The 21,865-nt window shown below is 38.1% G+C and overlaps 1 protein-coding gene across 1 annotated transcript; it reads right to left on the bottom strand.

Annotated features, from left to right (window-relative positions):
• Positions 1-7,298: 7,298 nt before the first annotated feature.
• RAB22A (RAB22A, member RAS oncogene family) lies at positions 7,299-21,841 on the bottom strand. The gene is made up of 7 exons (XM_083801844.1): positions 21,702-21,841; positions 19,812-19,891; positions 16,104-16,185; positions 12,192-12,263; positions 11,988-12,094; positions 10,004-10,113; positions 7,299-8,759 (listed from the first exon to the last, which is right to left on the bottom strand). The coding sequence occupies exons 1-7, from the start codon at positions 21,735-21,737 to the stop codon at positions 8,662-8,664; spliced, it is 585 nt and encodes a 194-aa protein (XP_083657970.1). The 5' UTR covers positions 21,738-21,841; the 3' UTR covers positions 7,299-8,661.
• Positions 21,842-21,865: the final 24 nt, after the last annotated feature.

A 21,865-nucleotide genomic window follows, 5' to 3' on the forward strand; every position in this document is an offset into this window, starting at 1 on the left:
AAGAAAACTACATCTTAAACATTATCCAAGTGAGATAACTTCAGCCAAGTCTATATTTTTGTGCTGTACATAACCAAAGCAGTTTCTAAGAGGGGGGAAAAAAAAAGCAGCCAACCAGCTAGCTGTACTAGCAAATGAGAAAAGATCCCTTCTGGCATGACAGCCCCCAACAACACCATACAGATATTAAAAGCACTTTACAGTTTTGATTGACAGAAACCTGGCTTAAGCAGTTAAGAATTCAACTTTTGATACAGACTAAGCTAAATGCAATGTATTAAATAACTTGACCCCAGTAGAACTTGTCAGGCCTTGCACTGGCTGACAAGACTGTGTGTGGCCTGCAGTCTCTCAGACATCACGCTGCAAAGAAAGGAAGTGTAAGACAAAAGCTGCATTCTCTCTGCTGTTTTTCCCCATCCCTTTTTTGTATAAGTTTGTCTGTTGTCTGTCTGTGTATACTTACGCCATGGAAAAGCTTCAGTTTCTGAATGACCAGCAGTCACTGCTTTTAGAAAACAGCTATTTGAACTGTCATTTAGATTCACTTCTACCATGGTATTGCTTAGCATTCCTCTTCTGGAACTCTATTACTATAGAGACTACTTTCGACAATGTTGAGAATTTTGGAACCACTTATAAACAAGGCCAGCACATCTATAAACAAAGCTTTTTATTAATAAAATGTTTACACCTTTTTTGCACAATACATCGGACTGGTAGTGATTTAGCATGTTATTACACTATAAAAGTTTATTATGAATGCTTAAGCTGAAAATGCTGTTTACATTATGCCAAACCAACATTTCTTTATTTTCAGTCTATGCACTATATGGGAGTGTAACAATACAAACAAAAAGGAGAGAACAAAAGTCCGGTTTTCTTCATTAGCATCTACAAACCAACAATACAGACAAACCTGTACACATCCTCGGGACCAGCCCAAGAGAAGACTATAAAAGTCTCAAAAACATTCATAAGCTTAGGAATTCATCACTATATTTCATCACTCGCAATCTGACTACATTTCATGCAGTGAAGCAATGGTTGTAAATTTGTGCAGTTTACAGTGCTGCAAATGCTCTGTAACTTTGAGCGGCTTTAGTTTGTCTTAATAAGAGATATTATAATAAGAAGGCACAGACCTTTCAATCTTTTTTAACAGGTTAACCCAATACTATAACAAAAAGACAGAACATTCTCAGGAGGGACAAGAACTGCTGATACAAAGGTTAACCTTCACGCTTAATTTTACAGGCATACATTTATTACACTGCAAGAGCTATATGCATATCAGGTTATTTTTGTGCCCTGAATACACAAATGCAAATGCAAAGTTTTTGTTCACAAACCTTCAGAATTATTTCCTTTTTTCTTCATTGGACTGGGGGCTAAGGAACACAAGAGGGAAAATTGCCAAGAAGTCTTAAGTGTCCTACAGCTACAGAAATATGATCCATTCGTGTCTTGTATCAATTCACTCTGCCACAATTTCAATGCTGGATGCACTATATTCACAAATAGGAAGTACAGAAGTTAAAATACAGGAGAGTTTAAATTATGTTATTAGGGCTTTACAATAATTTACTTCCTTCAGGCGGATGTGCTTTTTAGCCTCCTATCTGGTGTAATAAAGTAGCAGTATGCGTCTCAGATGCTATGATTTCTTAATTTCATAATGCTGTACTAATGAATTACCATTTTATTAAAAATATTTGCTGCTGTGACAGATACTTCTCGAACCTTTAAGGAGAAAAAAAGACACTTGCCACCTTTTCTTGGCTAGATCCCATAAGGAAACAAAGAACAAATTCTCAAGAAAAGAGAATGGATTTAATAATAGGAAATACATACTGCAACGTGAGTAAAAGTAAGGCAAGGAAGTAGCAGTGAATCTAGCAGTGAATCTTTCTATGGGTCTGAATTGGACTTCAACAACTGGATGGAATATTACACCCACACAAATGAAGAGAATGACAGAAAAGGTTGTCTGTATCCTTCAACATTAGAAAAGGAGTAGCAGTTGGTTTGTTCAACAACATGTGAAAATATTAACATGAATGAAACAAAGAAAACCCAACCTTCGTGAACAAAATTGTTAGTGTTTAAGCAAAAAATTAACCCCCCAACTTGCCGTATGATGCAATGGGAAAAACAAAATTGTTTCTTCTAGAAATTCTCTATTCTAGAATTAGAACAGTTTCAGCAAACACTCTACTGATTTTTAAGGGGACACATTCATCCTAGTGCCTTGATTTCCCATGTGAAATAGGAAGCATCAAATAACTCTAAGCCACTAGAACTTTTGTAAGCATTTTTAAATAGCTCTTTGTAGCACGTACACTCACAGTACTTAAAAATTCAGGCTTGGGTGGGGGGGAATTGAGAGGGGAAGGAAGAAAAAGTTGAGCCAAGAATCACTTTAACATGTCAGAGAGGAAACCCATCAATATTCTTGGGTTGCAGGATACTCTTATAGGCCTTGGATGACTTTTTAATTTTTTAAAATCTGTGACACTTCATGGATAAAGTTGGATAATGCTTGTTCAGCTTTTGCACATCAAGCGTTTTTGATCCTGACTTTAAAGTTTGCATTCAAAAGACCAGAAAGTGATGTCTTTTTTTTTTTTTAAACAAGTATTGGTGTTAGAAGGCCTAACAATTATAGAGAAATATGTTTTGGCACTTGAATTCTTGTACAAGAAACAAAGATGTAGTTTCAAGCTTATTTCTTTTGACAGGCTGGAGCCATACAACTCTGAAAAGGTCAGCTGACAAATTATACTAAACTTTTTTTTTTTTTTTTAATTCTTAGATTGGTAATTCTCACCAATATCTTTTATAAGTCTTCTGTTGCCAAACATTAGTACGGATATGATCTATAAATAGAGATGCAATGTGAGCATAGAATAGTTCAGTTGGAAGGGACCTACAAAGCCGATCTAGTCCAACTACCTGACCACCTCAGGGCTAACCAGAAGCTAAAGCATACTACGGGTGGCATTATCCCAAAGCCACCTGAACACCGACAATCATGGGGCATCAGCCACCTCCCTAGAAAGCCTGTTGCAGTGTTTGACCACACTCCCATAACCTCCCTGGCACAGCTTTGTGCTGTTCCCTCACATTCCACTGTCAGTTACCAGGGAGCAGAGACCAGCACCTCTCTCCCCGCTTCCCCTCCCCAGGATTTGTAGAGCAGTAAGGTCACCTCTTGGCCTTCTCTTCTCCAAACTAGACAACCCAAGTGTCCTCAGCCTCTACTCACAGGACATGCCTCCCAGCCCGCTTACCATCAGCTTTGTTGTCTTCCTCTGGATGCATTCAAGTATCTTAACATCGTTTCTATGTTGTAGGCACAGAACTGCACACAATATTCACGGAAAAGCTGCACCAATGCTAAATACAGTGGGAGAATCACCTCTTCTGACTGGCTGGCTATGCTGTGTTTAATGGTCCCCAAAATATGGTTTGCCCTTTTGGCTGCCAGGGCACACTGCTGGCTTGTGTTGAGCCTGCTGTCACCAGTTCCCCTGGGGCCCTTTCTGCAGAGCCATTCTCCAGCCACTCATCTCCCAGTCTGTACCTGTGTCCAGAATTACTCCATCCCAGTGCAGCCCAGCATCTACCCTTGTCAAACTTCATGCCATTGATGATTGTCCATTGCTCCAATCTGTCTAGATCCCTCTGCAAGGCCTCTCATCCCTCCAGGGAGTCAACAGCACCTCCCAGTTTAGTGTCATCCGCAAACTTGCTGAGGATGCATTCCACTCCTGCACCCAGATCGTTGATAAAAACGTTGAACATAACTGGCCCTAGAATTGAGCCTTGGGAAACACTGCTAGGGACTTGCCACCAAGCACACACAGCCCCATTTACTACCTTTTGAGCTCTACTGTCACACCAGTTCATCACCCAGCATAGTGTGAACCTGTTTAACTCAGTTGGACAATCTCTCCAGGATATTGTGAGGGACAGTATCAAAGGCCTTACTAAAATTCAGAAAGACTGCATGTACTGCCTTCCCTTCACCCATTAAGTGGGCAACCTTGTCATTGACGGAGATCAAATGACTAAGGTAGGACCTTTCCTTCATGAATCCATGCTGACTACACCTGATCAAAGTTTTGTTCTTTAATTGCCTTTCAGCAGCACTCAAGATAATCTTCTCCATAACTTTTCCATGGACTGAGGTTACACTGACATGTCTGTAACTTCCTGGGTCTTCTCTAGTGCCCTTCCTGTAGATGGGTAAAACACTGGCTGGCTTCCAGTCAGAAGGGAACTCCCTAGGCTACCAAGACCTTTGGTAAATTGTTGAGAGAGGTTCAGGTGTTAAGAGTTATCTCTGAAGAATGTTATACAGATCTTTGAAAACCTTACTTCCACGCACACAATTTTCATGCTTTGAGAAACTGACTCATTGCATACAAATACAGTCGTGGGTCGTTGTAAAACAACTTCCCACTAAGTTAAGAAAGTTTATCCCTGTCTCTTGTCCATGAGAAGATGAGCCTCTTTTTAGAGATTTAAAGTGTTTTAGAAAACGAATAGGCAGTGTAGAAGTTGATGTCAGTTGTATATTCAGACTCTCTCCATGCCTGAGATATTTTTCTACTTTTATGTAGTTATTGCTGCTTGTAAGCAAGGCTCCCTACAGGGTGACTAGCCACACAGTTTATACAGCTTCTGTCCTGTAAATCATCAATTCCCAAGATAGTCTTTGCAGACTGCTGACATAGCATGCCACAAATAGACTGTCTTATCCTTAATAAACACTAAAGACAGTTTCACAAGAACATCATTCAGTCATCACTAATAAAGTTTTCTTTTCCAACTAATACTCAATATGTTATACTGGAAATGAACACTAATGTTAAGGAACAATTTAGGATTAACATCATAACAAAAAGCTTGTCAAGGCCAATTTTTTTAAACCATTCAAGATATTGAAAATGAATTATTTTTGATAACTAAAATGAAACTTTAACCATGAATGAAAGCAATTCCCAATGAATCTCGCATCTCTTGACCAGGTTAAAGGAACAGAATTCACGATCAGTAGGTAGGCATGGTTGCCTCTCCTCTTAGTCTCTTCCCAGGCATGTACGTATTCTTTCCTGAGCACGCTGGTAGCATTAAATTGGTACTATGTACACAAACATATCAAAGACAAGTCTGCATTGAACACCCCTCTGAACTATGAGCTGTATGATACTGTGGCACTTAAAGGAAAGGTCTCACTGATACCAGTAGGAATTTAAAGTGCAATGTTTTTTGTTTCAACGTGGATCTAATAACATACAAAGTCTTTACCTTCTTGGAAACAGCAAAAGTTGTTGGAATTTTCTTAGAACTTTTCAAAGCACCTATTACAATTTTCAGAAGTTTGGCCACTAAATGCCTTTGTATTTTGTTAAACAGAAGCTTCCACAACTCACCTATCTAGGCACTTAGCATGCCAGTTTCCAGCATGTATCTAAAATATGCTACAAAGCTACTCACATAGCATAGCAAGTCACTTAAGAAACTTATAATTTATAGGGAATGATGAAGACACCCTCCAAAACTTGGACAGCACATTTAAGTAACTCCAAAGCTTAGGAACAAGCCATTTGTCAAGTACAATTTTTATAGAAATATGTACTTTTGTAGGAAAGAGTTGGCATTGTATAGAGGTGGAAACAGTAGCATTTTGTTAATTTAAAAATGCTCTAAATCAATTTTATGACATGCACCTCATTATCTTTTTACCAATATGACACTTGTCCCTCTCAACTCTTTTTTTTTTTAAGCCATCAATTCCCTTTTAGATCATTTTAAAACCTAGTCTCTATGACGATCACAATTCATGAAAAAGAAAGGTGTAGCAGAATAAAACTCAAGTCCCAAGCTTTTTTCAATAACTTCTTAACAAAGTTACTTAAGTTATTTGGAATGGTTGATAATCAATCCTTCTAACACTCAAAGGCTAATTTTTCTCCAAATAGAGATGCTATGTTAGGGAAAAATATAATCAATTTCAGTAAGCCTAGTGCAAAATGAAAGCAGATGGCCTAAAAAATTATTAGTACAGAAGAAATCATTTTTCTCCAACAAAAATGAGATCTCAAACATGCACATCTCATCCAGGCAAGACTGCATTTCAACTTTTGGTTAAGGCCTACTGATCAACAAAAAGTTATCTTGGCCCAAATGAACTGACATCTACAGTCTGTCATTTTACATAGGCATGGTCTTAACAACCAGTCTCACTTCAATGCTTCTAGTTTGGGCAAACCGTGGTCATTTCCATGTCTTCACTAACTGGAGTAATTCAAGATCGGGATTGCAAAAAAGCTATGAAGTATGCTTGTATTTCACCCAGATTAGTAATATGCACACAAAAGGAGTCTGAGGCATCAAGATTTAGCTACATCTGTGAAGAGCCAGGTTGATGTTGCTGCTTAAGTTGTTTTTCTGTTTGTTTTAAGACTAATTTTGGTATGCATCAAGTAAATAAGAATAGCTTAGAATGTACTTTATAAAGATTTCCTAAGAGATACTATACAGGATCAGTGAGATAATAAAAGTGGTGTAATAGTACATGATGCAGTATGACTAGAGACAGCTACAATAATCTCAGTATTAACCTAGCTCTCAGTCCAGCCTAGAATTCACTATTTCTTCTCAAGTCAATAAATATTGGATAGATAATATTACACGATTTTTATTATCTCACTGAAAAGAGGACAAACTCCATTTTTATTCCATGCTACAAGCCATAAATTTAGCAAGTTCAAAAACCTTTTTCTACTAACCTGCACGGAAGGTATTCCTGATATTTAATATTTTCCTTTTCTTACTATATTTTCTAGTTCAAGAAAATTTCCAGATTTATTATTTAATAAATGAAATATTTTATGTATGAACCATGAAGCTTGTACAATGATTTAAAAAATGTAGTCAAATTTCATTAAAACATACTGATCCATTTAAAATTTCACCCTAGCAGTTTAACTGTTCTGCTCCGTAAGAGCTCTACAAGAATTTTGATTAATACAAACTCATCTGAATTGTAAGTTCTTTCATTTTTTAAAAACTTTTCTCCCATTTCCTTAAGAGAAAATACTTGAGATGACAGAAAGCCAGATTATAGAGAACAAATATCTCACCATGACCTCATTTCAATTGGAAAGCTTAACAGCATAGTACTATATACTTGAGTATTTTAAGATCTTTTTCTTCAAAAGTATAAAGTTCCTCACTACTGCCAGTAGGAAACAAAAAGCGAAAATAAATAAAAAAGCACAATAGGGTATGGTCAATCTATAGTTTAATTGAGAGCATACTAAAGCCAACACAATATAAGCTAAACGCTGATTTACTTAAAAAAAAAAAAAAAAAAGTCCTCACAGGTGAAAAAGCCCAGGAACCAAGAGGTAATGATCTACATTACCACATGTCTTAAGGTTACTTCCTATTTGTACTTTTGTGCCCAAAACAGGAAAGACTGGGTGCACCACAGATGAAAACTTGTTCAACAGACAGACCTCACATTGCACCGACAGCAGCCTCTATTTGATCTTTCAAATGGGATTTAAAGAGTGAATTTCAGCCTGTCTCTGGATGAAGTCACCAACAGTGACAATACCTAAAATGCTGGAAAAAAAACAACTGATAGATAACCCCAGGAGTTTATCCATAGGTGTGGAATGGAAGGAGTGAATAAGATTGCATTTTTTAAAAAAAAACTGTTTTTACATAATTTAGAATACTTTAAACACTGGTCTCTTAAATATAATATGAACACTTTACACATGCTAAACAAATTAAAAGCTTTCCCCCCCAGCCTTTTAAGTCTTATCAGAACTATTGGCAGCATCTGTTTACAGCATCTGTTTTTAGTCAGTAATCACTTAATTTAGTCAGAACTACAGCTAGGTTTTCTTCAGTCAACATCTTAATATTAAAAACCTTCTAAGAACAAGAAGATGACTATAAAGCATATCAGTTTGCCTTGAAGTGATTAAAGTCAGCATGGAAAAAAAGATTGTCTGTGGTTTAAGACCTCTCGTTTGTGTCCCCATCCCCGGTGTGTATCATCTTTAAATAAAAAGTGCAAATGGGTTCTGGGGAGTGGATGGACTGATTTGCCTATTATCTGTCTTCAGCTGCTTATTCTGTAGCCACCTCAAACCAACTGTCTCATTATACTTTGGATTAGCTACAGTTAAATCTCAAATAAGGCTCACTGAAGAAAAGGAAGAAATGACATCTGACTAACTTTCAAATTTCAACAGACTCCTCCCACCCCCAAGTCCCACAAAAGTGCTCATTTCCCTTTTTATAAAAAACCAAAATCTTGATTACAAAACTACTAAACATTTCAGTTCTACCGTCCATAGTCACCTTCCTTTTAAGCAAGGCCACAAAACTGATGATGGATTCCCTTTGAATACAAGAGATACTACACTTTTTGTAAGTAAACAGGCTGACATTATGATTGCAGTCTTTTCTGCGAGCATACAGATGTCAGATGAACTGGCCCATTTTTGTAGGACCTTGGGCGTATGAACACCAGCAGATAGAGATCTAAGACTGATAATATAAACCCAACGTGAACTATTAACTTCCAAGACCACCTACTGTATAAACAAGTCTGATTTTCTAATGGATCAGTCAACAGCAGCTGCGCTTTGTCACCGATGGCTGTCTTCTAAGTTTGAATCCCTTACCGCTAGTTGGGGGGTTCGTGTCAGTTGATGGAATTCTACGACCTATAAGGAAGCAGAAAATAACATTTATAGCAAACATTATATTTGAAGCTCATTGTACGCATTCAATGTATGTTATGTCATATGTTATTAATGATGATATTCCCGCATAACAGAAGGATGGCAGTTAACAGTCTATACAGTGCCCATAAGAAGTACAGTTCCACAAAAAAGAGCAGAGGCAGATTTAAGCTAACTTTGCACTTGAGGCTGAACCAGCCTTAAGAGACCTAAGTTATGGAAGCACCCAGAGAATATACTTTGCAGGATGCAATACCATCTGGAATCTCTTTGTCGAGATCTACCATCTAGATCTGCATTTCCATAGCAGATCACCCGTGTCAGGCTTAGCACCGAAGTGCTTGTAAAGGTAGCTACTTCAGTTATCTAATCAGTGTTTGAAATTGACCATTCCTGATTGAGAATTCTTTTTTGAGAGGTTTAAGACATTTTTCCATATTTTAATCTAGGTCAATTTTTAGAGTATAGAGGGCAACTCTAAAGTCAGTACACCATGAAGCTTATCTACAGTGCATACTTTTGACATCAGCTTCAATATACTCATCTGCTTTCAAGAACTGTATTTTTTCTAATATATAATTCTAATATATAACATTGCTGTAGTTACTCAAATAATAGTGCATGCATACACAAATGGACTGTTGGTTCTAATTTCACAAGCAGACATATATCTGCATCTTGATGTTGCTGCCTGAAATATATCCTACAAATAAAAAAAAAAGGTATCACAACAGTACTGGTGGAAAATCCACACACTAGATGCTATTTCCCAGGCAGTAATCTAGCACTTTTGAATTCTTCTGTTTTTGAAAACATGCTGTTCTAGACTAAGCAGAAACATTAAGAGCAAGAATTGAATTCCTTTTCTCAGTTGTATAAAGTTTGGATATTTCTCATGCCATTACTGTCCCTTCTGTAACCTTGGATGTACTAGTTGAATCATTCAATAACGGATATAGTAAGATGACACTGACTTCTTGCATCAGTGCCCTGCTTTCTATTTGTCCAACAGCATCACAGTAGGCTTAAAATCCCTACAAGGAACCTTAGAGGTCATTAGATGACCAAAAATTTACACACCTCATTTTGCAGTTAGCATTCATAGCTGATTGTAACAAATCTAAATCAGCATACTATTGCTTAAAAAGCACCCCCAAAAAATTACAGTAACCAAATTTCTACTTGAACTTCTTTCAGAAGAAAACATTACCTGTTTAAATACTTACTAATTTCTATAAAGAGTTCATTAATGTTTATTGCATTTTTCGCACTTGTCTCTACAAATATTGCATGAATGGAATCTGCATAGTCTTTAGCATCTTTTTCCATGACTTCTCTAAAAAAAAAAAAAAAGGAAAGAAAACTGAATGCAGAAAAAAAACACGATTCAGAACTTTAAGGGACAGATTAAGCTTTTAAGTGTCTCACTTAATGAGTATTTCGTATTACCCATTTCTCATCACCCTGCTCCCTCATCCTGAAGTTGATGCTCATTCTTTACTGTATGCTTTCTTCCTGCCCAGAGGTAGGAGCACCACTGAAGCACAATCATAAACTAAATGACCTCAATCCATCTGACATTACAATGGAGTTTGTTTCTTGAGTGCTTTAAGCATAGGTCTGCAATCAGTCACTGGGGGTACTTTGCTCTTCTCACACACAGGTTTTAGGTACACTGAAAAGATCCTAAAGTTTTAATTCCACTAATCCAGTGGATTTCCTACAGCTGCTCCCAAAACCAGATCTTTCTCAACACTGCATGGATTATTAGTATACCATTAAGTTTATGTGAAGCAATGAGGACGTTGCTATGAACAGGAATGTACTTAGACTGTGCAAGCAACAACACAGCCAAGTAGTGAAAAAAAAATTATTTTGCACCCTTAAGTTGATAGGCAAGTTGATAACGCAATGTTTCCATAAACAACAGAAAAAAACAAAACTGAAGTGAAGACGATATGACTATACCCCACACAGCTTTACGTACCATTTCTAAAATACATCTCTGCTGTCAGTAACAACAGACTTAGGACATGAAGACACACAAAAGTCCAGAGTTTAGGTCAGTGACTCAAATACTGTCTCTGGAGTACAAGGAATCTTGGCCATTTGCTTGAATAGCAATGTTTACATGCTTTATGATGCCACCTAAGTACCAAGATGTAAGCACAAGTGGGAGATTTAATACTGCATGCCTTGCAATTGTCTTCTAAGGAATTTTACGCCATATTTACTCCAAGAGATATGTTATTTCTGAGAAGAGTTATTAGAGCTCACTAGGTTACTAAAATATAGTAATGATTCGTAAAATTATACTAAGAACCAACTTTGCAGTGGTTTTTCAAACACATAACCAACCATGCTGTTGCCTCTGGACAGCAACAGTGGTACTTTTTCCAATGAAATCTAAAAACAAGAAGTTTGCACACACCTTCTTTCTGAATTTTGGCTTATTTAACCAGGACATCAATAGAAAAGGGCTTCTTTTGTTTTTAATACATGCTTTCTTGAAACTTTGGCTGTCCATAAAGTTTCTCAAGAGCTTTTCCCACTTCCTGCAACCATTTCAACCACAGCCAGTTCCACCCTGGCATTTAAGCAGAAAGGGTAGGCACCTGAGCAAGCAAGTCAGAAGAACCTACACAATGCTTTCCAACAGGCTTCATGTTTTTCATAACAAAATGAGGTGCTACAGACTGACAGGGGTACTTGTTATAAAATGAGGTAAACAGCTTGTATTACACCGTAGTTTCACGGGCAGTTTAAGCTTGTGTAACTTGGCACTGCCACCAGAAAAGGTAATCCCGTCTCCCTATAAACTGCTCATTCCTAACGCTGCTACCCTACACCTCTGTCATGCTAGCAAGTGATCATGTTGTGAGCAAGATAAATACACTTGGATAGGTTTTCCTATTTTTTTAATTGGTTAGTTTTAATCTGGATGCATTTTACACCCTGATTTGCTGCCCAACCACATGTACTCCTCGCACCAAAGGGGAGGAAGTGGGCAAGAAAAACAAAGGCAGACTAACCAAATCTTCTGGCAGTAAAAAACTCAGACTCCTTGTGAAACTACAAGTTTCACAAGACAGTGCAAAACTGCTTAAGTTTAACTGCTTAAGATTTCAGAGCCAGTGAAAGATATAAAGTATTTAAAGCTCTATGAGCTTATCTCCTGAAATGAAGACTGAACCATCAACAGTTATTTACCTTACATCATTAAGATCACACTTATTTCCCGCGATAGCTACAACGATGTTTGGAGGTCCATGTTGTCGAAGCTCTTTAACCCAATTCTTCAACGTTGAGAAAGTCTCCTGATGTGGAAGAAGAATAGAAGGAATTAAGAATCTGAACTGGCCCGTGACACAACAACCAGAAGTTGTAATGCTGAGTCAAAGTCCGATTTCTTACCTCTTTTGTGATGTCATAAACTATAATGGCTGCTGCTGACCCTCTGTAGTACATTGGGGCTAAAGCACGAAACTGAAAGAAAGAGACCATACATCATGAATCTCATTTTCACTGACCTCCACAACTTCCTTATTTAACATTAGAGATAACTAGCTTTAAATCTAACATTAGTGGAAAACTTTTCTTTGCAGAGAGCCCACACAGCAGACTACATAAAATTCCACAAAAATATCATTTTACACAGGCCAATCAATAAATAGTCTAGGAACCAGCAGCACACCTATGGTAAAAAAGCAAGAAGCTTAACTTGACCTTATTTTGACTAGATTAAAATCTCTCATTTAAAAGGCTGGTGATACAGACACAAAGCCGCAGGATATATGCTCAACTTTAAATACTGAGCAAGGGAGAAAAAGTCAAAATTGAACTTGTTTCTTCTTGCTGGTGTTTTTGGACAAAAAGTAATTTAAAGGAAACTAGCATATATTACTGCTGATTTGAAATGTTCATAGGCTGATGTCTAACTCTGCTGAAAAATGGGTAAGTCATGCCATTCATTTAATGCCAAAAACGCTGTTTTCTCCCTAATCTAACTTATGGCATTAGGGATTTTGCTCAAGTTTTTCCTCAAAGCTCAAAAAATGCAGAAGTCCAAAGCTATGTGATCCATTGCAAATAGAGTTTTAAGAAACATGTTGGATAATAAAAGCCTACAATAATTTTATTGCGATATTCAAAATTAAACCTGTAACAGGCATATTTGGTTGGTAGTGAGTTTGCAGGCTATAAACCAGGGCTGTATCTTTGCACAGACAGTGTTTTGAATCCAGGCTTGGAGAAAAAGAAAAAAAAAGAACACAGTCGAAGTTGCCTAAAATATTATTAAAAATTTCCTAACAATATAACAATACGATGTTCTGCTAATTGAAAAAGCACCATACAACTTGTCTGGCAAACAAAACTCTCAGTTGAAGCACAGAGTTAAGCTACATGTGCTGTTTTGATGTAAGTATGTGTGACTTAGATCTTTCATGCATCTTGCTACTTATGGTAAAAAACATGAGTAGAATACAGATTTCCAGGAAGGCTGATATTTTGTTAGAACCAAGCAAATTTCCTTTTGCTTAATACAGCGCAACTGAGAGCAATATTATAAATCATAAAAGTTTTGGTATAAAGGCGAATTCCAGACCATTTACATTTAGATATCAAATTCTGTGTTGAAAACGGGCTTTTGAACAAGAAGTTCAGAATATGAAAATATTTAATAGTGAGAAAGGGAAACACGGGCAGGCATTCAGTTCACATTGGGGCATAATCCCTCTCCTCCACAAAAATACTAGAACGCAAAGGGAAGCATATTTGGTAAACCACCATTTGGACTCCTTGCAAAGTGGCTTTTTGATTATTTGACTATTTACATTGGGAATAAACCAACTTTCACTTGCTGATTTGGTATTACTCTCATTTCCTGCCTAACACTTAGATACCTTTTTTTCTACCCAAGAGCAGTCAGTAGCTAAAATACATTAACAAAATACATGTCACCAGAAACACTCATTTTTTGTTTTGCTGTTTTATTCTAAGACCTCAGCTTGTCCTCCAGTCTCTGACTGGCATTTTGACAGAACTATTAACAAGACAACGTAAGTATCCAGACAACTTTTCACAATTCTTAGGTATGAACGCAGAAATCCTGGCTGCTATAAGTAATCTTCCACCAACTTTATACAGTGCAGAAGAAATGAGAGAACGAGTAAGACGTAGGGAAGTCAGCTACGTGAAGTAAATTAGCACACATTTCCACCTTTGGAGTGAGGCTATTTTGCCACTTCCTGAAGCCATTTAGAACATGAGGTTGTCCAGTATAACCTAGAACCATTTGCTGATGGGCTTTAGAAGACAGTCAATGCTCCTCAAAAAGACAGGAATCGTGTTTGTTACTATCATAGCTCGTATGAGAAGTCGTAATTCCAAGAACTGTTTGGGCGGTTTTGGTGTTCCAGACCACCGCAGATGGGATCCCTTCCACAACGCACTGCCAGTCATATTGCACGGCCAGAAAGCAGTACTGCAGACTTCAGCACAAGCCATGCATGTGGACCAATTGTAACCAGCAGTAAGAGATAGTGTCAGCTTGGTTTTGGAGAGAAATATCTATGAAGACACTGACATCATATCAAAGAAAATATTCTTGCTCCCAATTTGCTGATTTCCTTGGATATATTGGGCCCCACAGTGACGACTTCTCGTGTGGAACAAGCTTTAGAGATATCACAGATCTTGGGTCAGGGGCCAGGTAAGTAATCTCTCCTTTTCTGACTTTCACAAACATAACACGCAACTTGAATGGAAGAAAATAAAAAGATGTCACAGTCTAAAAACAGACAGGGAATGTGCTAGTCATGTACAGATACGCTTCCTCAGATTGTAGCATGCTGAATCCAAATCAGGGCGTTCTCCCATTGCCTGCAAACACAGTTAAAGTGAACAGGATGGAATGCTAATACGTAATAGATATTTCCTGCCAAGTTGTTGCAGGCACTTTTGTAAAGCTTTCTGTTTAAGAGTACCAGTCTCTTCAGTCATGCTCTACCCCTCAGAAGTCTGATCGAAGCATTAACATTTCAGAATGAGCTATGATGTTCACTTAAGAAAAACTGTTGACAGCAAATGCTGACTGAACTCTGGTAATGGAAGGACTGGGATATTTCTGGTAACCTACATAAATAGGACATATCCCTGGGACACATCCCCAGTGACCTAAGTTTGCCTTATATCATGCTGCTGGGAAGAAATAAGTAGTCATTCAGAATCTAGAACACTGAATGCAATACAAATATACTAGAGTGACTTTTCTAGCCATGAAGGCTGTTATCACACTAAAAAGCTACCAAGTCAGTTCCACCAGGACTTCAAGAGTTTGAGTGACTGCACAAGGTTGACTAAGCCTTTACAATATTTCCCCCCCCCTTTTTTTTTCCTTAAGCCAATCCTGAATATACTACAGTTGCATTTGCCAGTTACAATCCTAAAATAACCCAACCTGATCAAACTGACTCTTCACAGGGAGAGCTCTGCTATCTATCTTCGTTATAGTTAGCTCATATCCTGAGTAAACTCATAGGTAACTGACAGTTGCAAGCAGTTAACAGTCAAGAATTTGAACTGCAAGAATAAGCACTGTTGATAGAGGTTCATTTCTATCATTGTTCCTGGCAGACCATAAAAAAGCATGTTAACTAGCAAACCTTTCCTTTCCCGAAGTAAAAATGATGCAAAGTAATTAACTGTGATTTCATTTGACTAGTCAGTTTCTTGAACACTTTTGTTACCTCTGCTCAGAACGCAGGCTGCATTTGGCCCTCTGCATACTGCAGATATCAAAGCCCCAAGCCATCAAATTAAAATTTGAATTTCAAAATAGATTTCTCGACATAGCTTTTAACACTACCAGATTTGTGAAGACAACTCCATACATAAAGTAATAAAAGATCAGTTCTCATCCAAAATATTGCTTGAAACAACTTTTGGTCACCTAAACCCACATCCTACAAACACATTACAAAACCTCAGTAGCATTAATAAGCTGAATATTTAAGCTAACACAATGTGTTAGCAGCTGTGTATTTTTCCAGAAAAACAGGCCAAAAATCTTCCAGAGCCTTACCTGCACAATGAAACAAGATCATTCTCTTATCTCTGACACTCGTTTTAGCAGCTGCAGTGAGCGTTTAAAACTCAAATAGAATTGGTACCAGAGACAGGTGCTGGCTTTTTGCCCTCCCTTGTTTTCTTTTATACGCCACTTACTTTGGTGGGGTTGAAAAACATCCCAAACTCTAACCAGAACCATCACCACAGGTCTGATGAAAGATATGTGATTAAAGATATGTGTAAGACTCTACTCACCCGTTCCTGTCCAGCTGTATCCCAAATTAGGAATTTATGCAGCTCATTTTGATACTGTACAGTCTTGGTCATAAATGAGGCTCTGGAAAAGAAAATAGTTTATGATTTTCAGAATATTAATGCCAAAATATAAATGCCTTCTTCAAACATTAGTACCATGAACGTTTAAAGAAGTTTGTATTTCAACAGAAGTGCTCCTCCCCCCCCCAAACCAAGTAAGATTTTCATATACAAACGTTGAAATTAATTTAAGGAAAAGGGCCCTGTTACAGAAGGACAAAATAGCTACTTAAATTTAAAATAAAGGGGAGCAATTACAAAATGCTTTCCAATGTTAAGAGTTAATCTCCTTCCCATTCCTTAAGCTCAGATGGCTAGCCAAGTAGTATCACTGTCCAAAGTTAGGCGTTCTTTTAAGAAGCCAAATATAAGATGCAACATTCCTACAAATAAAGTCTAACTACAGTTTATTTAAATGCAGGTAACTAAATGTATTTTAGCACGGAGTAAGAGTAAATAAAGTGATAGGAGCGTCTGTAGTAAAGCACAAAGACTTCGATTTCCTTAAGACTCATGAAAATCAGACATCAATTCCTAAACTAGATTCTCACTGAAAACCGAAATATACCAGTACAGTCAATTTGAACAGAATGGCTGTGCTGCACTAACCCACATCACAACTAAACATCCCAAATGGTGGCTGACTCCACTTGAAATTCTTTGAGAAACCGAAGATTTCAATGCGACGAGCGAGCAAGAGCACGAGTGAGAGAGCACACAACTCAGAGACAAGTTGCTTTGGGAATATCTAAACTAGTTACCCTTAACTTCTTCTAGTAAGAAAACTGGCAGTACCCCACCTAAATTTCCTACTTGCAGTAAGTTTCCTATCTGCTTCTTCCAGCCAACACCATAACTGCATGAACAAGATCTATACCCATTCAAAAAGCTTGTTTAATGATATAAAGAAAGACTAAAGATTCTGCCAGTCCTAAAGACGCAGGAGTGGAAAGTGTCCTCAGCGCTGAGAGTACAAAAGTTCCAAAGTTCTGACAGGGTTCCTACAAGTTACCTATATTCAAATTTGAATCATGAACTAATCGTGAACAATTATGATGAAGTATGATGGCTCACATATTCTAAGACAAATAGAAATAGAACAGGAAATGTAAGATTGCATCTCATGAACTCAAAAAGCCAGGAGTAAAAGCTTTACTTCTCAGCTTTCGTTTTGTAAGATGCTCTAAAACCTCTCTCTAACCTTCACTTTGTTTTTTCCACCTCCTAGTCTCAATCAGGAAATTAAAGCAAAGTCTAGCAAAAGTTTCAAAAATGAATTTGCTTAGAATTTTTGGGCTGCATCTTACCAGAAACTTCACACAATTCCTGCATTTGGATGAGTTTTGATCCATACTACTATAGCGAAGCACCAACAGTACGAGCTGTTGGACCTCTTAATCATTTTATTAATACTGCTGAAAGATATAGATTTTTAATCCATCACTTCAAGAAACCATATGAATTCCATAACTATCACTAAATTAATGAAAACAAATAAAATCCTGCAAATTATCCTCATTACCGCAATGGTGGGCAACTTCTAAGAGCCCTGTAAGGTACTGCATAGCGTCTGTTACAGACATTTCACTGGGAAAATGAGTCCATGTCATATCTTTGGGTTCCTGCCTTCAAATATATAGGTGCTACGCAAAAGGGAGGGGAAAAAAGTAATAAAAAAAAATCAACCATCACAGAACCAGAAAACTACAAGATGAAAAGAAACTGACTCTGGAAAAAAGACAACGATATTTGATGAAGTTCATTCTAGTCTCAGTCCTTTCACCAGGAAAAATAAAACAAAAAACACTCGAGTTTTCTCCAGAATATAGGACATTCTACTTCACCTAAATAGAAGCATCACAGATCACAATCTTTGCTCTGCAGCTTTATGCAGTCTCCCAGACATGCACGGCAACACGTTTTTTTAGAATTTAGAAATTGACAACAAATTTGACAAGGCTGTAGTTCACATGTGACAGGAAGACATAATGCAAATTCCATACTAGGTTACTCAAAGGTTTAACCCAGGTAGTTTAGATGTCTGGCCATATACGTGTAACTATAGAAAAGAGCACCACAGCCAAATAAATAGGTACTCCTCACATTTGCAAACTTAAGTTTGTGTTACCATGGCTGGTCACCTACTACTTCGACTTTTTTTTTAAATGAAAAAAACAGGCACTACATGCACAAGCATGAATGCTAACTTTGGGCTACTGTAGATACCACCTGTATTAGCCAACTATTTAACAGAATAAATAAAAAAAATAAAATCTTTTTAATTTTTTTTAAAGAATCTGGATGATTAGGAATAAAGACAGATTACCAATTTCTCAAACACCTCAGGTAATACAAAAAATAAATTGATCTTTCAGTACTGTCTGTCTCAACAAGGAGGTTTGCTTGTAGTTGTTATTACTGTGTGCAGTAAGTCTTAGCCTTCTGAACAATCTAAGCTGAAGTGTTTAGGACAGCCTGGCCCCCTACTTAATCAAATAGCAGTCTGGCTACTATCCCCACATCAGCTTCACTGTCCTCCAGAAAAAGAACATCTACTGTAGCTAATCTGACAGTAACTAAAGATGTTCAAGCCTTGAAGATCTAAGAAAAACAATCTAGCAATCTGTCTTAAAGGCTACCTTTGTTAACAGGGAAATTAAAAAGCATAGTTCCTACAGAGTATCTTGCAGTTCAATACCAGTTTTTACACAGAAATATTGGGGGGTGGGGGGTCTTTGAGGGGGAGGAAGGAGAGAGACAGCAAGGAAACCACATTCTTCAGAAGAGCAGGATGAGACACAGCTAATCTTTATCAACAGAATCTTTTTGGTCAAAGCTGTAGTAGAGGCTGTGTGGCACCTCAGGCAGGAAATTGTATTGACCCCCCACGCTTCTCAGCATCGAGTAAAGTCATGTCCTCCTGTAAGTAAAGAATTGCTTCTGAGCCAAGCAGCGCATAAGACACTTGGAAAACAAAAAGGACAGCAAAAGAAATAAACAGAAGAACTTCCAACCACTCCAAGAATTCCTGATGTTCTCCCTCCTATCTATTTGAAGATTTGAGCTCAATAACATTGCTCCTCTGAGGCTCATCTTTCAAACATCCTTAGCTGTGAGACTGATTGCATTAACAATTTCATCAGTTACTTGAGAGAGCGCGTAACATATCAACGTATAATAATAGAACGAACTAAAAAGAACCTACAACCTGAATTAGTATATTAGCTACCTTTGAAAACCTAGTAGACTTGTTATTGTACTTCACTCTTCACAAAAAAACTTCAAAAAATCGTGCAGTCACATAATAATCATACTTTGAAATTCAAGAATAGTGCATGACAAAGGCATGTTGTTCTTTAACAGAAGCATCTATAGCAGAATACTTTTAACAGGATTTTCTTAGCCATGATTAGCAACACAAAATGGGTTCAGATCTTACATATGAAAATGTAAGCTGCAGTAGGGCTGAATACACTCCCAGGTTTCCTAAGGTAGCTCAGGGGCTAATTAAGACTGCAGTCATATTTATTACCACATTTAGCTGTCACACACGGAAAAGCCTCGTATGATCTTTTCAGGAGGTATATAAACATGTTCCGACAATTTAGTCTGATCCTTGAACGAGTCACGTTTACTCTAGTTTCTTACCCTATTGTTGGGTTAATGTTGGGATCAAAGCTATCTTCTACAAATCTCCACACAATACTTGATTTGCCCACACCAGTGTCCTAGAAAAAAAACAGAAACAATTGAAAAAGATATTGGTTGCTGTAAACCTTTCATTCTTTTTATCCTCATATCTATTTTTCATGAATAACATGTTCCCACAGACGGTCTCAGAGAACTTTGATCAGATTCTGAAATATTTTGGGTATTAGCATATTGTTTACTAGAAAAATGAAAGGTCTCTCTTCTAAGTTACAGTTCTCCAAACAAAATTGTTATAAAGAAATTTTTATGGAGTACAAAAATCTGCATTCCTGCATTTTATCAGTTATTCAAGCTTTCCTCCCCAAAAGTATACACAAACCAAATTTGAACTAGAGCAGAGAAAGACCTTCTACCACATTTAGTAAAATATAGAGCAACTGAATATTGTACTCCACCTTTGCAAGCCAATCGAGCACATGAAATTATACAACTTCTGACTAATGCTGTCCCACCCTGCGTAATGAAAGGCCTGAAGTGTCTTCGTGACACACCTGAAACATGTTTCAAATACACCTTTACAGGTTTATAAATGGTAGAAGAAGAGACTCAACATAAAAATTTCAGGGCATGTATTTGTACCACCAAATCAATTATGAAAAAAAGCAAGCAAAAGTAGGCATACTTAGGAGTGAAATAACAGATTGCTAGTACTAAGACCATTCTCAATAGCAGTTGGACATTTTAAATTGTCATTTAACTAAGACAGGTGACAACAAACTTTTTGCTTTACATCTACAGAGTAAATATTTTAAGGAAAATCAGCACAAGTGCTGTTGAAGTTTTACACCATTCATGCATTATCTTGAATCTTCTGTTATAATAAAACTGGGTACAGCACGTACACTTATGTTTATCTTTTCAAATTGTTTTCCTCGCAAAGAACGTGTATGACCTCAGTTCTGTATTTTATAGTGTCTGCAGTCTCAATGAACAAAGCAGATCTCAAAAAGAGAAATTTAGATGCAGTTTCTGGCTCTAGGAGTTCAGGAATCAGTTTTCATAGGTGTTTCCTCTTCTTACAGGACAAAATACTATGCAGGCAGAGCCAACTGTAGTTCATAGTTACCCCCAACGTTTTCATAACATGAAGAGCACAGAAACAATTTTCTCTCTGAAGGGCAATAGGGCCATTTACAAGCAGAAGACAATTCTGCCTGTCATACTCTGTACAGCACAGGATTTAGATGTAGAAAACTCCACCTATTCAAAAGGAGACTCTCCAATGAAGTCCTCAGAGCAAACCCAACCCAAGCCAACACATGGCTTTTCCCTGGAATTCCAAAACTCCTACTTCACTTTGCTTGATGTCTCCTCCTTCCACTACCTGCTCCACTTAATGTACTTTCAAAGGCTACGCATGCTGTTAAAAAATAAAAATCAAACACAGAAAAAAAAAAAGAAAAAAAAAGAACAGTTCAAGTTCCCTGCCTCTCTCTCCAGGTTGATTTCAGATGCTTTTATTTATTCCTTTTACGAACTCCAAGGCCGAGGAAGAGGGAAGCACACACTGAGCCTTCGTGCTTCCTCTCTGCTCCTCCTCAGAGGCCAAGGCCGAACGAGGAGGATGAGGAGGAGGACATCTCCCCATAAAAACGCCTCTCTCCCCGCAGGGAAAGGCCTGTCCGTCCCCCCGACCGCTCTCCTCCAGGGACCAGGGCCGGGGAACCGGGGCCCAGCACTCGCTCTGGGAGTGAAGGGCCCCAGGCTCAGCCCCAGCAGCCAACACCAGCCCAGACAGCCCCTCAGCAGGGTGGGCGAGGGCAGACAGCCCCCCGCCCTGCCTCCTCCCCTCCCTGCCTCCCCCTGCCCGCGCCCCGCGCCACTTACCCCCAGCAGGCAAACTTTCAGCTCCCTCAGAGCCATGGTCGGGCAGGCTGCGCCTTCAACGAGCGCCGGAGACGCGGCCCAGAACGATCATAGCCCCTTCCCCGCTCGCAGACGGACACACAGACAGCCAGACGCCAGCGCGGGCAGCCCCCCGCCTCCCCGCC

Source organism: Anser anser (genome assembly GCF_964211835.1).
Source record: "Anser anser genome assembly, chromosome: 16".
Taxonomy (NCBI): domain Eukaryota; kingdom Metazoa; phylum Chordata; class Aves; order Anseriformes; family Anatidae; genus Anser; species Anser anser.